At 39.7% G+C, this 12,698-nt stretch overlaps 1 protein-coding gene across 1 annotated transcript in view; it reads right to left on the bottom strand.

Annotated features, from left to right (window-relative positions):
* IL6 (interleukin 6) overlaps positions 1 to 12,698 on the bottom strand; it is a 31,883-nt gene that overhangs the window by 991 nt on the left and 18,194 nt on the right. Inside the window, exons 2-4 of the mRNA XM_089673218.1 lie at positions 4,282 to 4,460; positions 1,279 to 1,386; positions 434 to 577 (exon numbers count right to left, since the gene is read on the bottom strand). Coding sequence (XP_089529344.1) covers positions 434 to 577; positions 1,279 to 1,386; positions 4,282 to 4,460 — 431 coding nt within the window. The remainder of the gene's footprint in view (positions 1 to 433; positions 578 to 1,278; positions 1,387 to 4,281; positions 4,461 to 12,698) is intronic.

The following is a 12,698-nucleotide window of genomic DNA, read 5'->3' as shown; positions in this document are numbered from 1 at the left end:
CCAGTCCAAGGTAAGGAAAGATCGTGACCATATGGTCGGGATCTGCCCAAGAGCCTGGACCAGCAGCTGGCTCAGCCTCTCGGCAAGCTGCTGGGATTCTGATCCAGCTGCTCCCGCCCCCCTACACAGCCTAGGACTTCAGTTAGCGCTGGTGAGGCAGAGCAGAGAGCAAGAGACTGACTGGCTCAGAGTGGCAGAGAGAAGTGGAGTAATCAACAGTATTAGATTACACAGGTCTCAGCCTTAGACCTGGCAGGGGACAGATGCAGCATCTGATCGATGCTGCATCCACCTAGGTAAGTAGGATTTAAAAAAAAAAAAATCTTTTAAAGGTAAAAAAAGTTATTCCTAGAACCAGTAAACCACATTGAGCATCCTTTGTTTGCCACTCTGCTTCATTTCAAGACAGTCATGTTATTACAGTGAAACTAACCTTCTTCACGGCTTCTGCCAATGTCTTGGTCTTGTGCTGTATGGACTCTACTTTTTCCTTTTCACTTTTTACAGCTTCCTTCAAAAAGGTGAAGTATTTTTGGAACCTGAGAAGATCTCCATGAATCTTATGTAGACATTCATCCTAGAAAACAGAAGTGTTTATTAGTATGAAGTTTAGATAACTGTAATATACAATAATGGCCATGTGTCCATATCCTAGCACTGTATCTGTTTTAAGGAAACTCTGTCACCTGCCCTTTCAGGTCAAAGTGAATGCCTCTTGATAGTCCACCCCATGACAAGGTATGTCTATGCTTCATTTGATTTAATGGAATGAAACTTGGTGTGAGTGTGCATGTGATAGCGCTTGGGCCTAAACATGGTCACCTGGTGTGTGATGATGTTATACAACCATGTAAAACTCAGACACCAGAGTTCACTCCAGGTGGACCTCTTCAGCAGAGAGGGAGCATGGATCAGTGAATATACCTCTAAGAATACATTGTCATTTATCCTTTAGGCAAAAGTGTGTTGTTAGCAGGGAATAGGGAACCCAAAAAATGTATTTCTAATGAGGTGTCTGTACTGCCTTTAGCAGTCAGTCTGATTTCTATCATTATTTTCCCAACTTTGCGTGGGAAAAGCTGGTTGAGCAAACTTTCACTTGAACGTTCATGCAGTTTATTCTTATGGGCCATGTTTGTGTTGACAAAAAACTAAACTAAAGACTATTTTCTTCCCTAACAGATTTACTTTGAATATAGCCCCATGGATATTAAATAGGTTTGGCCTGATCTCAATAGTTGATTTTAAATTTGTAATTGACATACACAGCATCTGTACCTTATTAAATTGTTTGCTCAGACATCTATCTGTAATTTCTGGAAGATTCAGCTCTTGTTTCAAATTATGTTCCATACTGTTGCTGCATAGATTAGGAGTCTTGCAAATCTGTAAGGAAAAAGGTTTATTAATAAATACCTGAACAAATGTATTTTCCACACAGCTCCATCTTATATCAATTAAAATAAAAGTTATCAAAGTAAACATTTAGAGTTGACATTTCTTAAGTACTGGCAACCAGTAAAGCTTTATATGACTTGCAATTGAGTTCTCTGATTCTAAACCGTCATGTGACAATTGATATTGAATAACTTCTGTTAGCATTAACAGCTATACTTCACATGACATTGGTGTTGATTTACTAAAGGCAGATAGACTGTGCACTTTGCAGTTGCTATCAGTTTCCCCAGAGCTTAGCGAATATGGTGAAGCTCTGCTGATTGTCATCACCCAATCATTTGCAAGCAAAAATAACTATTTAATTTTTTTGCACCTGATTGGGTATTTATTATAAAGTGAAGCTTTACCACATTCACTAAACTCTGGGGAAAATAAGTGTACTTGCAAAGTGCACATTCTATTTGACTTTAGAGTATCAACCTTTCCGTGTGGCCTATGAGGAGGCACTGTCACTTTTCCCTGAATGGGCAAATGCATTTTTTAGTAGAGTGGGAGAAGGCTTAAACATCCATCAGATTTGTTTTTTTTTTATTGCTGTCTGTGGCAAATTTGGTGCAAATTTTCTCATTTTCTGTCTGCTAAAACTGTTGTCACCAGGACAGAAAATGAGGAGACATTCTTCTACCAGATCCCTAATTAGCAGTAGAAAACCGGTTATTGTTGATTCATTGAGCCACTGATCCTTGGCATATCTGTCTTTTCATACACTGAAAACTTGGGGATTGTGCCACTTTTGAATCCCCAAATCTTTCCATCATACTCAAGCCCTAAAATGTATTTTGTGTTGTCTTTTTGTGAACAAATATCAATATTAAATGCCTTTAACTCTCTTAGCTTTTGTTTAGTGCTCTTTGGACATTGTAATAGTAAAAACAAGGGATCTAATTCTTTCCCATTCTAATGTTAAAAGTTTTCAATTCCTGCAGTTTGGCTCCAATCTCATATATAGAAGGGAGCGCTACTTTAAACGCAATGCTAGCAGGCTTTTGTAAGCTTTAGCACTACTTGATGCTTGATTAGTGACAACAACCCTCCCTTTAAAATCTTTGTTTAACATCTCCAAACCATAGTTAAATGTTGCTTAAAAGCCTTTACTAAAAATCTTGCTGTATCCCCTGCTCCTATACAAGCTAAAGCCTGTGTTTACAAGGCCTAAGAAGCAGACCATGGTTGTTAAGGCATGAAAAATGACCAAATTCACTATTCTTTATAGACAGATGGTAGAATTCACTGCATTTCTGCCTAGTGGAAAACATTCATAAAAAACAGTCTACAAATATGTATCTAGAAATTGCTCCTTTAGAACTAAATATATTTTATTTATTTCAGGTACTTATATAGAGCCATCAATTTATGCAGCACTTTACATATACAGTATATTGTACATTTACATCAATCCCTGCCCCCAAGGGGTGTACAATCTAGGGTCCCTAACTCACATTCATAGATACACATATATAATATAAATGTTTGTCACATACAAGATGCCCATTAATACCCACACCTGTTTTCATGCAACTTCTCCTCTCTGCTTAGCAAAAGATTATTAACTGCACAACGCATAAATATGTGATGACTGTTTGAATCTCTGTTCTGAGAAAAAGGCTGACTGATCAGAAATTTCACAGATATGAAGTAGCAGAATAACGTAGACCGTGGCACAGGAAGTTCCAATTAGCCTGCTGTATGCCCCAAGGGACTGGAAGGAATGATGCTGAGACAAATTTGAATACAGTTTACTGGCAACAATGTTGAGGGAAAGCCAGAAAAATGATTTAAGGACTGAAATCAGTATTGCAAACCGAAATACTGAAACTATGAAAACAATAGAAAGTTTTCACTGATCAGCCAGTGTTAAAGCCCCATCTGAGAATCATTTGGTGGAACTGGTTATACACAGGGTAGTCATGTGTCTACAGGACAAATGCTGCCTTCCACTATATCCAAGGTGAGAAAGAGCATCACCATGCATATGTATATTAAAGATTAAATAAACCCATCCATTTAATGGCTTCACAAAACAGATACATTCAAGGCATGCTGTGAATGATAGCTGTTGTAGTTACTTGGGATTGCAACAGAATTGTCAAGCCATCAAATGGCCAGTGTCCCAACTGATCACATATGCAGCACCATGGCTGTAGATGGCAGCTTTTTTGGCTGTAAAGATAGAAGGGTTTAGTTGCACGGTTGTTCACCCATATCTATGGGGAATAGAAAAAGGTCCGGTTATCAAATAACAACCACTACTACTTTCCAAGTACAGCATATCACATATAAAATTGTCCCACACAATAAAATAAAATTTTGCAATAAAGTCCTCTGTATACTAATAATTTTAAGACGCTTGCACTGATGCAGCAAAGAGGAAAGTTAAGGTTCACAACTTGGTCAACAGGCTCATGGGCCTGGTATCAGTTTCTACCTGTTGCTTCACTAGTACCCATGTTTAGTTTGTGCTCCTACATCCTGAGCATGGACTTATTCAGTGAATCAATAGAAGTTATATCTGACTGCCATAAATAAACCTGATTGGTTGACATCAGTCATTGCTTAATGCAGATATCTGTCTGTTTAGGTGCAGCATTAGTGCTTTCCTATACATCTTTGGCGGTGCTGCGTTGATCTGCACAGATCTGTTCTAGGGGCATGTAGAAAACAATTGTTTTCTATGTGCTATGTTCACAGTACAATGCTGTGATGAAATGATCAAGTTTGTGTTTGGGTACATACCTTCCTTGCTTCTGATAGTTCATTTCAAAGAACCTAACAGAGCTAATGCTGCCTTAAGAACCATGGTAGTATTGGTTGGAAGACACTTACCTCTTTATACAATTCTCCAGCCTCCTCTGCTATAATTTTGGCCATATTAGAGACAGGGATGGAATTTGTATTGCCAGTGTCATCAGAGGAGGCAAGTGATAGAGGTGCCGGGCTCACAGACTTTACGATAAATGTTATTGCCAAACATACTAAGAGCTGGATGGATGTTGAATAGAAGCCTGCAATAATAAATGATTGGCATGTCAGATTTAACATTACAAAAACAATCACCTTACATGCTAAGTTGCACTCTCATTCTGCTTAAACATTCTGGCAAATGATAGCTCAGATAGAAAATGTGATTTTCATTACAGATTATTTAAAAATTGAAAGCCAAACACCAGACATTTTTCATATAGAGTTGGGAAAACTATTTGTCAGGTTTTTATTTCTGACTGTGACTCCCTTGGGGAAATTTTCCCTTACTTCCTGTCCATGTTACCCTGGGACAGGAAGGCACAGGCAGGGATAAAAAATGACACCCTTCCCTACTGTATGAAAATATTTGTATGTTTGTGTTGCTTTGGAGGAATTTCCCATCTCTTTCTCAATGGGTAAATTATTAGCAATAAAATTCAGAGGCTATAATCCTTTCCCTGTCTATACAAAATAAATTTAAGTTTCAGTAGAAGTTGGGCTTTAGGGCCCATGTAGAATGTTGCTTTTTATTGCAAATGCTCTACGGCGCCAAACTGCATATTTCATGGTTTGTAATAATAAAGATAGTGTATGTTCTCATCTTAGTGCTGCAATGTGATGCTTTTAGAAAAAACATGTTCTTTTTTCCCACATTTTAGAGCATTAGGGGGGCCCATAGAAGTTAATGTCAGATCTTCAAAATAGACGTTGATGTCAGATTTTGCAAAATAACATGCGCTTGATAACAGACATGGCTATTAACACTATCCACCCCAAATTTTAAATTAAAAAATGCATTAAAAATGCACATCAAAACTCACATCAGTGCACAAAGTAAAAGCACTTTGAAGCATGACAGTGCACCTGCCTAATGCTACAAAAAACACATCTAGGCCCATGCATGATCTCAGTAGACCCTTATGGGTTGTATGAAATATAGAGGTACATATTCAATGACTACTGAGTCATTATTTGTTGTCATAAACTGGTACTATATAGCAGTGGTCTCCAAACTACAGCTCGGGGGCCGGATGTGGCCCTTTGCTTGCTTTCATCTGGCCCTTGGGTCATTATTCCCCCCACTGTCAGCAATGGTGAAGCATAGTTCCTGCCCCGACACCTACAATGGGGCACTATTCCTCCCACTGACATCAATGACGGGACACTATTCCTCCCACTGACACCAACGATGGGGCACTATTCCTCTCACTGACACCAATGATGGGGCATTATTCCTTCCTTTGACACCAACGATGGGGCACTATTCCTCCCACTGACACCAACAAGGGGGACACTTATTACTCCCACTGACACTAAGACATTTTCTACTCCATCTGGCCACAGTCTGGCCCTCCTAAAGTTTGGAGGACACTAAACTGACCCTTTGTTTAGAAAGATTGAAGACCCCTGCTATACTGGAAGGCTGTTGAGCTTTAATAATTCACCACAGAGTAACAATAATAATAATAACAATTATATATATATATATATATATATATATTAAACAAAAATAGATTTTTTCCAAGCATTCTTTCATTTTGTTTCCTACCCTAAAATATGCTTGCTAAGGATTATGACTGGCAGAGTTTGAGATGGCTTAGTTTCGAAGTGATACTATTTTTATTGGCTACAAAATAATAAACATATGGGCATTCAGTGCACTCGGTTCCTACTTCAGACACATAGGTGTGCATTTGTAATATTTGTAACAAATTAGACAGTATTTGTATGTCTTCTCTTCCTGCAAATGTATCCTGACTAATGATACAATACCTTTTTATGTTTTAGCTAAGGAATGACTCACTCATATTTCCTTACTATAGTGTTTATATTGAAAGGCTGCTGGATGTTAAAATTGGACTTTGACCTATATTTCTAAGAATTGAGTAAGATTGTATAGCAGGGACACAGCAGACAGGCATTTATTACATTTCCTAATATGTAAAATTATGCATATTCTAAAACCTTATTTGTTGTACTTGTAGCACTACTATGTACTATAAGCATATGCTGACAGCTGCATGCTACATAGAAATCACCCCCACATTTTTGCAGCCCAGACAACTATAAAAATTGGGATTTATACCCTCCTTAGGTATAACAAAAAACATCCCATCCCCCCCCTAAAAAAAAAAAGTAAATCAAATAATTGTGGCAGCAGGTTGAGCAGTGTAAGTATTCCAAAGCTAAAAACCTATAAGCAGGCTGACAGGAGCACCCCCATTGACCTCTTGGATGTACATGTAGACCCCTAGCCATTAGTTTAACATTAGTGCTCTAAATCATTACAGAGCAGAAGATGGGAGTGCTTACAAGAGCAAAGATCACGTAAAAACCACAAAACCATAAAAATAGAATGCAAAAGTTAATGTTCATGGTATGTTCCCTTTTACAGTCATTTGTGCATAGTCCTACTTACTTTAACATAACCTGTAGCCTACAGGGTTACAGCCTCATAAGAGAGAGACTATTACATAATGCATTCTTCAGCAGCAGCCTTTTCAAACCACCATGGAATGTCAGTGTGAGACACTTCTCAGTCTGACAGCATGTTTCACTTACTTGTGCCAGCCATTTGCCTTGCGTTTTCCTTTTCCCTGTATGACTGTGTCTGCTGTTATCTGAGCCCGAATGTGCCCTTCTTGTGAATGAATGATCTCCATACTGTCTCTTGTATTTATTGAGAGCAATGGGAAACTCCAGAATAAGACTGCTTTGCAAAAGAGAACAGCCCACAATATATTGTGTAATTTCACCACGCAGCAAGAAGTATTATTTGAAATGGTATTCAAATACAGATGTATTCTCCTCATTTACAATATTTCATCATTCATAAAAAAAATTATCAAATTATTAGCTGAACACATAAAATTTAGGATGAAATGCTGCATGATTACCAACTAGATTTCAGTCCAGCCAATATCCTTACATCAATGACAATTGACATTATTTTATTCTTTTTCATTTCTTACTGTTCCATATTTTGATGATTGTAGACTATATACAGATGCTACATGTAGTGGCCACTAGTATATAGGGACATGTTGTATTATTAGTATTTCTCCTTAACCACTTGCCTACTTCCTGGCCAGGCCAATTTTCAGCTTTCAGCACTGTCGCACTTTGAATGACAATTGCGCAGTCATGCAACACTATACCCTAATTAATTTTTTGAGACAAATAGAGCTTTCTTTTGGTGGTATTTAATCACCACTGGCTTTTTTTATTTTTTTTTGCTAAACAAACAAAAACAGACCAAAAATTTAGCGGGACAATATATTGCAAATAAGTAATTTTTCATCTTCACTGATGTTCACTGATGAGGTTGCAGTGATGGGCACTGATGAGGTGGCACCGATGGGAACTGATGAGGAGGCACTGATGAGGAGGCACTCATAGACTGCACTGATAGGCAGCACTGATTTACACTGATGAGGAGGCACTGTTTGGCACTCATAGGCTGCCCTGATTATCAGTGTAAATGTCCCCTGTGTGAATCGCTGGTTATTGGCTCTCCTCTCTCCATGCTGTGACAGCGTGTGAGGAAAGGACTGCTGATAACCAGCAAGTCTGTTTACAATGTGATCAGCTGTGATTGGACACAGCTGATCACATGGTTAAGGGTCGCTGTGATTGGCCCTTTACTGCGATCTGTGATCAGCTGTGTCCAAAGGACACAGCAATCACAAAGCATACCTAATGCATGCCTGGGGAGACAGGGTTCTGGGAGGATGTCAATAGATGCCCTCCCAAAACTGGATAAAAGTGCTGTAGCCATCTTTCAGCTATAGCACGATCAGAAAGTGGTTAAAGGATAAGCTCATCTATCAAAAGAAAAATAATGTACGTATTTCTGCCGATAAAAAATATGTGAATTAATTATTTTCTTTTACTGGAGCCTACAGAGCATTGCACCCTCAATCAGTAGATCACATGTGCAATGGCAGGCTCCTGCACAGTCTTCCTCTAGTTTTGTGCCCCTATCCCTGTGGGGCTTTCAGTTACAAAGCTAGAGTAAGAATGAATGAACTACAATCATGCATAGAAATGAGCTCGCAGCCCATTCAAACTACAAATAGGTCTGCTGTTGTTGCAGATGGGACTTGCAGTTCATTGATTCACAGAACTCTGTGAATGAATGACGTGGTCTTTGGGTAGAGTCTCACACAGCCACACTGTTCTAAAAAGAGACAGCGAGTGTGGGGAGAGAAGATCTCCCACCCACTGTCACAAAGCGGGGAGCACTGCTGTGGGGAGGTGGGCGCATAGGAGCATGTTGCATGTTACATCATAAATATGGGTGTAACATGTAACATGCTTCTAAATGTGAACTTATCCTTTAAGCTGTATTTCTGCTTTTGCAGCCAAATTGGACAAACACCCACTTTACAGTATATTTGTTACATGTTCCCATTCACATAGTATAAATAAAAGCTTAAATAGATAAAAAATGCTGCATTCCTTATTACTTGCTCTTTTCTGAAAACTCAAAAGGGTTAAAGTGGTTGTAAGCCTCTGAAATGAAAAATGGACGGAGCATCTAAAATGTGTACTTACCTCAATTCAAAGAATCTAGTGTGAATAATGTCTCCTCTCTCTTCCCTTTGCTATCTGCGTTAGTCATTTCTGACAGATTATCCCCAAACCCCAGAATATCTGGAGAAGACCCCCCCAGCACATAGAAGGTGATTGACAGCCCCAGCTGTGCATGTTTCCTTATGAGCAGGGGCAGACTGACAACTCATGGGGCCCCCGGGGCAATAGGGGATCATGGGGCCCCTATATCCTTGCCCAAACTCAAAAAAGCCTATGAAAAAGGTACCAGGGTCATCTCATGGGGCCCCCTACTGACCCCGGGCCCTCGGGCAGTGCCCGAGTTTCCAAATGGTCAACTGACTGACAACTCATGGGGCCCCCGGGCAATAGGGGATCATGGGGCCCCTGTGTCCTTGCCCAAACTAAAAAAAGCCTATGAAAAAAAGGTACCAGGGTCATCTCATGGGGCCCCCTACTGACCCCGGGCCCTCGGGCAGTGCCCGAGTTTCCAAATGGTCAGTCCGCCCCTGCTTATGAGACTGTGTAAAGGGGGGGGTGTCCTGTCTCTTCACTCAGGTCTCAGATTACACTAAGCTCTGCGCCAATGCTGTTTAGTGTGAGATGTTAGATCCCCACCCTCTGTATGCTCGAACTAAGAAAAATCCTTTTATCTGTGTGTTTTTGAAGGCTGTGAAGGTCTGCAGGCCAACATGTACAACTTATGTATGATAATTTGTTTCATGTGTTTCAGTAAGGATAGTCACTTCACTATGTATATGTAAGGGTTTACAGCCACTTTAACAACTGACTTTGACTGTATGAAAATATGCGTTGGTGTCCCACTGAAAGGCCCCGATCTCTCCTTTCTGATCATGTGACTGCCGTGACATACAATCATGGTGGTCACATGACCCTAAATCCTGCCCCGACTCCCAGCGTCAGAAGCCCCTTATAGGGCCCTGGAGGCATGTTAAGGGGTTAATGAGGGAAAGTGAGCTTGTCCTCACTTTTTCTTTCCTTAATTTTTTCATTATTTTTACGAATGATCAAGCATGTTATATGAGCAAACAATAATTTAATATATTACAGTTTACCAGTTCTTAGATAGGGTGGCTGCATATGAGAAATGAAGGGGGTTCATCTTGGGAGAGGGGATGGGAGAGATTTTTGATGGGAAGGGGGATTTGAGGAGTGAAAGAGGCAGTATGGAGGGGATTTGTGCTTGGAAGGAGGATTCAGTGGGGGATGATTTGTGCTAGAAGAGAGAGAAGCAGGAGGTTGAGGAGAAGGAAAACTTCTGCTGGGGGGGATTTGGAGGAGTAGAGGACTTGTACTTGAAGGGGTATGGACAGGTGTTATGTTGGGAAAAGAAGATGATTTGTGTTAGTAGGAAGGACGGGGCAGGAGGCAGGATGTGTGAGGGGGAGATTTGAGTGGGTAGTGGAGGATTTGTGCAGGGAGGGGAAAAGATTTGTTCAGATTATTGAGTTTTTTTGAGGGGCAAGTGTGGATTTTTTACTGAAACTGTAAAGCGTGGGAGAGTTTTGTTTGTGGTATTGCACTCTCCTGACCCCTACATTGTAGATTAGAAACCACTGACTCCTACACTATTCATTTTGTACTCCTGGCCATTACTATGCATTACACAGTCCTGCCCCCTGCATTCTGTGCATTACATACTCCTGACCCCTGTGTGTGTGTGTGTTGTGTATTCCTAAACCTGGCACTGACTGCATTACATACACCTGACCCTTGGGTTAACAGATTTTGAAATATTTCAATTAAAAATGATAACGGAAAATTAGAAAAATAGTGTGAGAGAGTAGAGAGGAGGGCCTGGCAGTAAAAGGGTTTAGGGACTGACATCTCAAAAAAATGATTAACATTTTTCACACAAAAGGCAAAAGCCAAAGCCATGATAAATACTAAGTTAACAATACATGAATTTTATACAGTGAAATGTTGAACAAAAATATGTTTCTGGTTTTCCGGTCTAATTTTACTAATATAAAAAGGACAATAGATTCAATATTTGCTTGAGGATCTTGGCTGTAGTGTCTCATCAAGTGCTGCAACTCTCTTATTGTGTAAATGCAGAACTTGCAGCAACTAATTATTCATGAAGTATGATGACAAAAACTGAGGCAAAAACTCCACCTCTTTTTGTTCTTCGTTTTTTCATTTCTCTTCTCCATGTTTGGACAGTCAGACAATCCGAGAACTAGAATTTCTAAAAAGTGGTCAGCAAAGGAAGGCTGCTTTCTTTTCTCCATTAAAGCTGAACTCTAGGCAAACATAAAAGACACAAATGATGGCAATTGTATAATCATTAGTACTTTATTATATTCTTTTGAAATATTTTTATTGTTTTCTAGCAAACGAAAGTACAAACATTTTTTCAATTCAAAGGTCAGGGAGCAAGCTGCAATAAGTGGTGAATCTCAGAACATGTACAATACATGCACAAAACAGACAGTGAAAAAGCTATAATGCACGGTGTCACCTGGCATCCTACCACTCAATATGTGGTGGAAGTTATAAGTACCTATTTGGTCCTCCAACATCCTAGGCTCTGAGCTGGTAGATCCAATAGCCAGTGTTTATCTTTCAGCAGTTTTCAAAAAACCATAACATTGAAAAGATTACCTATAATCCTCTACTGTATAAAGATTAAAACTCACAATAATGAAAAAAGAAAAGGGAAGTAGAAGGATGGGAAGAAGTGAACAAGGAGGAGAGGAGGAATATGAGACACAGGGCATGCCTGGGAATGTCTTCAGTCTATTCATTCAAAAGCAATGATTAAACATTTTTTGGTACATTTATATTGGTTACTGAGTGAATCAAAGTGAACACTCTAGTCCAAAACTTTTGGGCAACTTCATCAGATACAATACACGGTACCTTCCTGTCTACATCATCATATTCTGTTTTTAATTACTTTAATGATTTTTATGTCTGGTCTTTGTAGTACAGTTTTTTTTTCTTCTAGGAGATTTTATATATAATAAAGTTTTTACATATTGTATGTAATTTGGGGTTTTGTTTTTTTTTCTTTTTTATATAAAAGAATGATTATTGGCCATCCAGAAAGTATTCTTTTTGAGGGCACTAGCTTTTTTTAGTTTGACATCATTAAATGTAGTTATAAATGCGGCAGTGTAAGTATCTGAATTTGACCTGGTGTGAACATCTTCAGGCCCAGACTGGAACATAAAATAGGCCTGGGCATTATAGACTGAGCAGCCAAGGAACCTGGGAGGGGAGGGTGGGGGTGTAAGGGATGGGGGGTAGGCATTCGTGGGGGTGGTTGGTGACGGGATGGTCACGGACCTCCGCAATGTAATGTAAAAGGGCACTGTGATATAAAAGGGAACTGCACTGTAAAAGGGCACTGTACTGATTACAGTGCAGTCCCCCTAGCATTTCAATGCCCCTAGCAATCACAGTTCCCCCATCACAGTGCCCCTTACAGTTATGCCCCCTTTTCTCTTTAATCAGAGTGCCCCCTTTTACTCTCTGCCTCCGCTGCACAGTCCTACCTTCGGCAAAGAGACATCCCCATATATACAGCAAAGATACATCCTAATCTAGCAAGAGAAATCCCCATCCAGAAAAGAGACATCCCCATCCAGAAAAGAGACATCCCCATCCAGCAAATTGACATCCATATTCAGTAAAGAGACATCCCAATCCAGCAAAGAGACATCCCCATATAACAAACGGACAACCCAATTCAGCAA

The sequence above is a fragment of the Staurois parvus genome, unplaced genomic scaffold, assembly GCF_062004578.1.
Source record: "Staurois parvus isolate SC_StPar_1 unplaced genomic scaffold, SC_StPar_1.0 ptg000136l, whole genome shotgun sequence".
NCBI classification, from domain to species: domain Eukaryota; kingdom Metazoa; phylum Chordata; class Amphibia; order Anura; family Ranidae; genus Staurois; species Staurois parvus.
The sequence above is the reverse complement of the archived record's forward strand: the minus strand, read 5'-3'. Positions and strand labels throughout refer to the sequence as shown.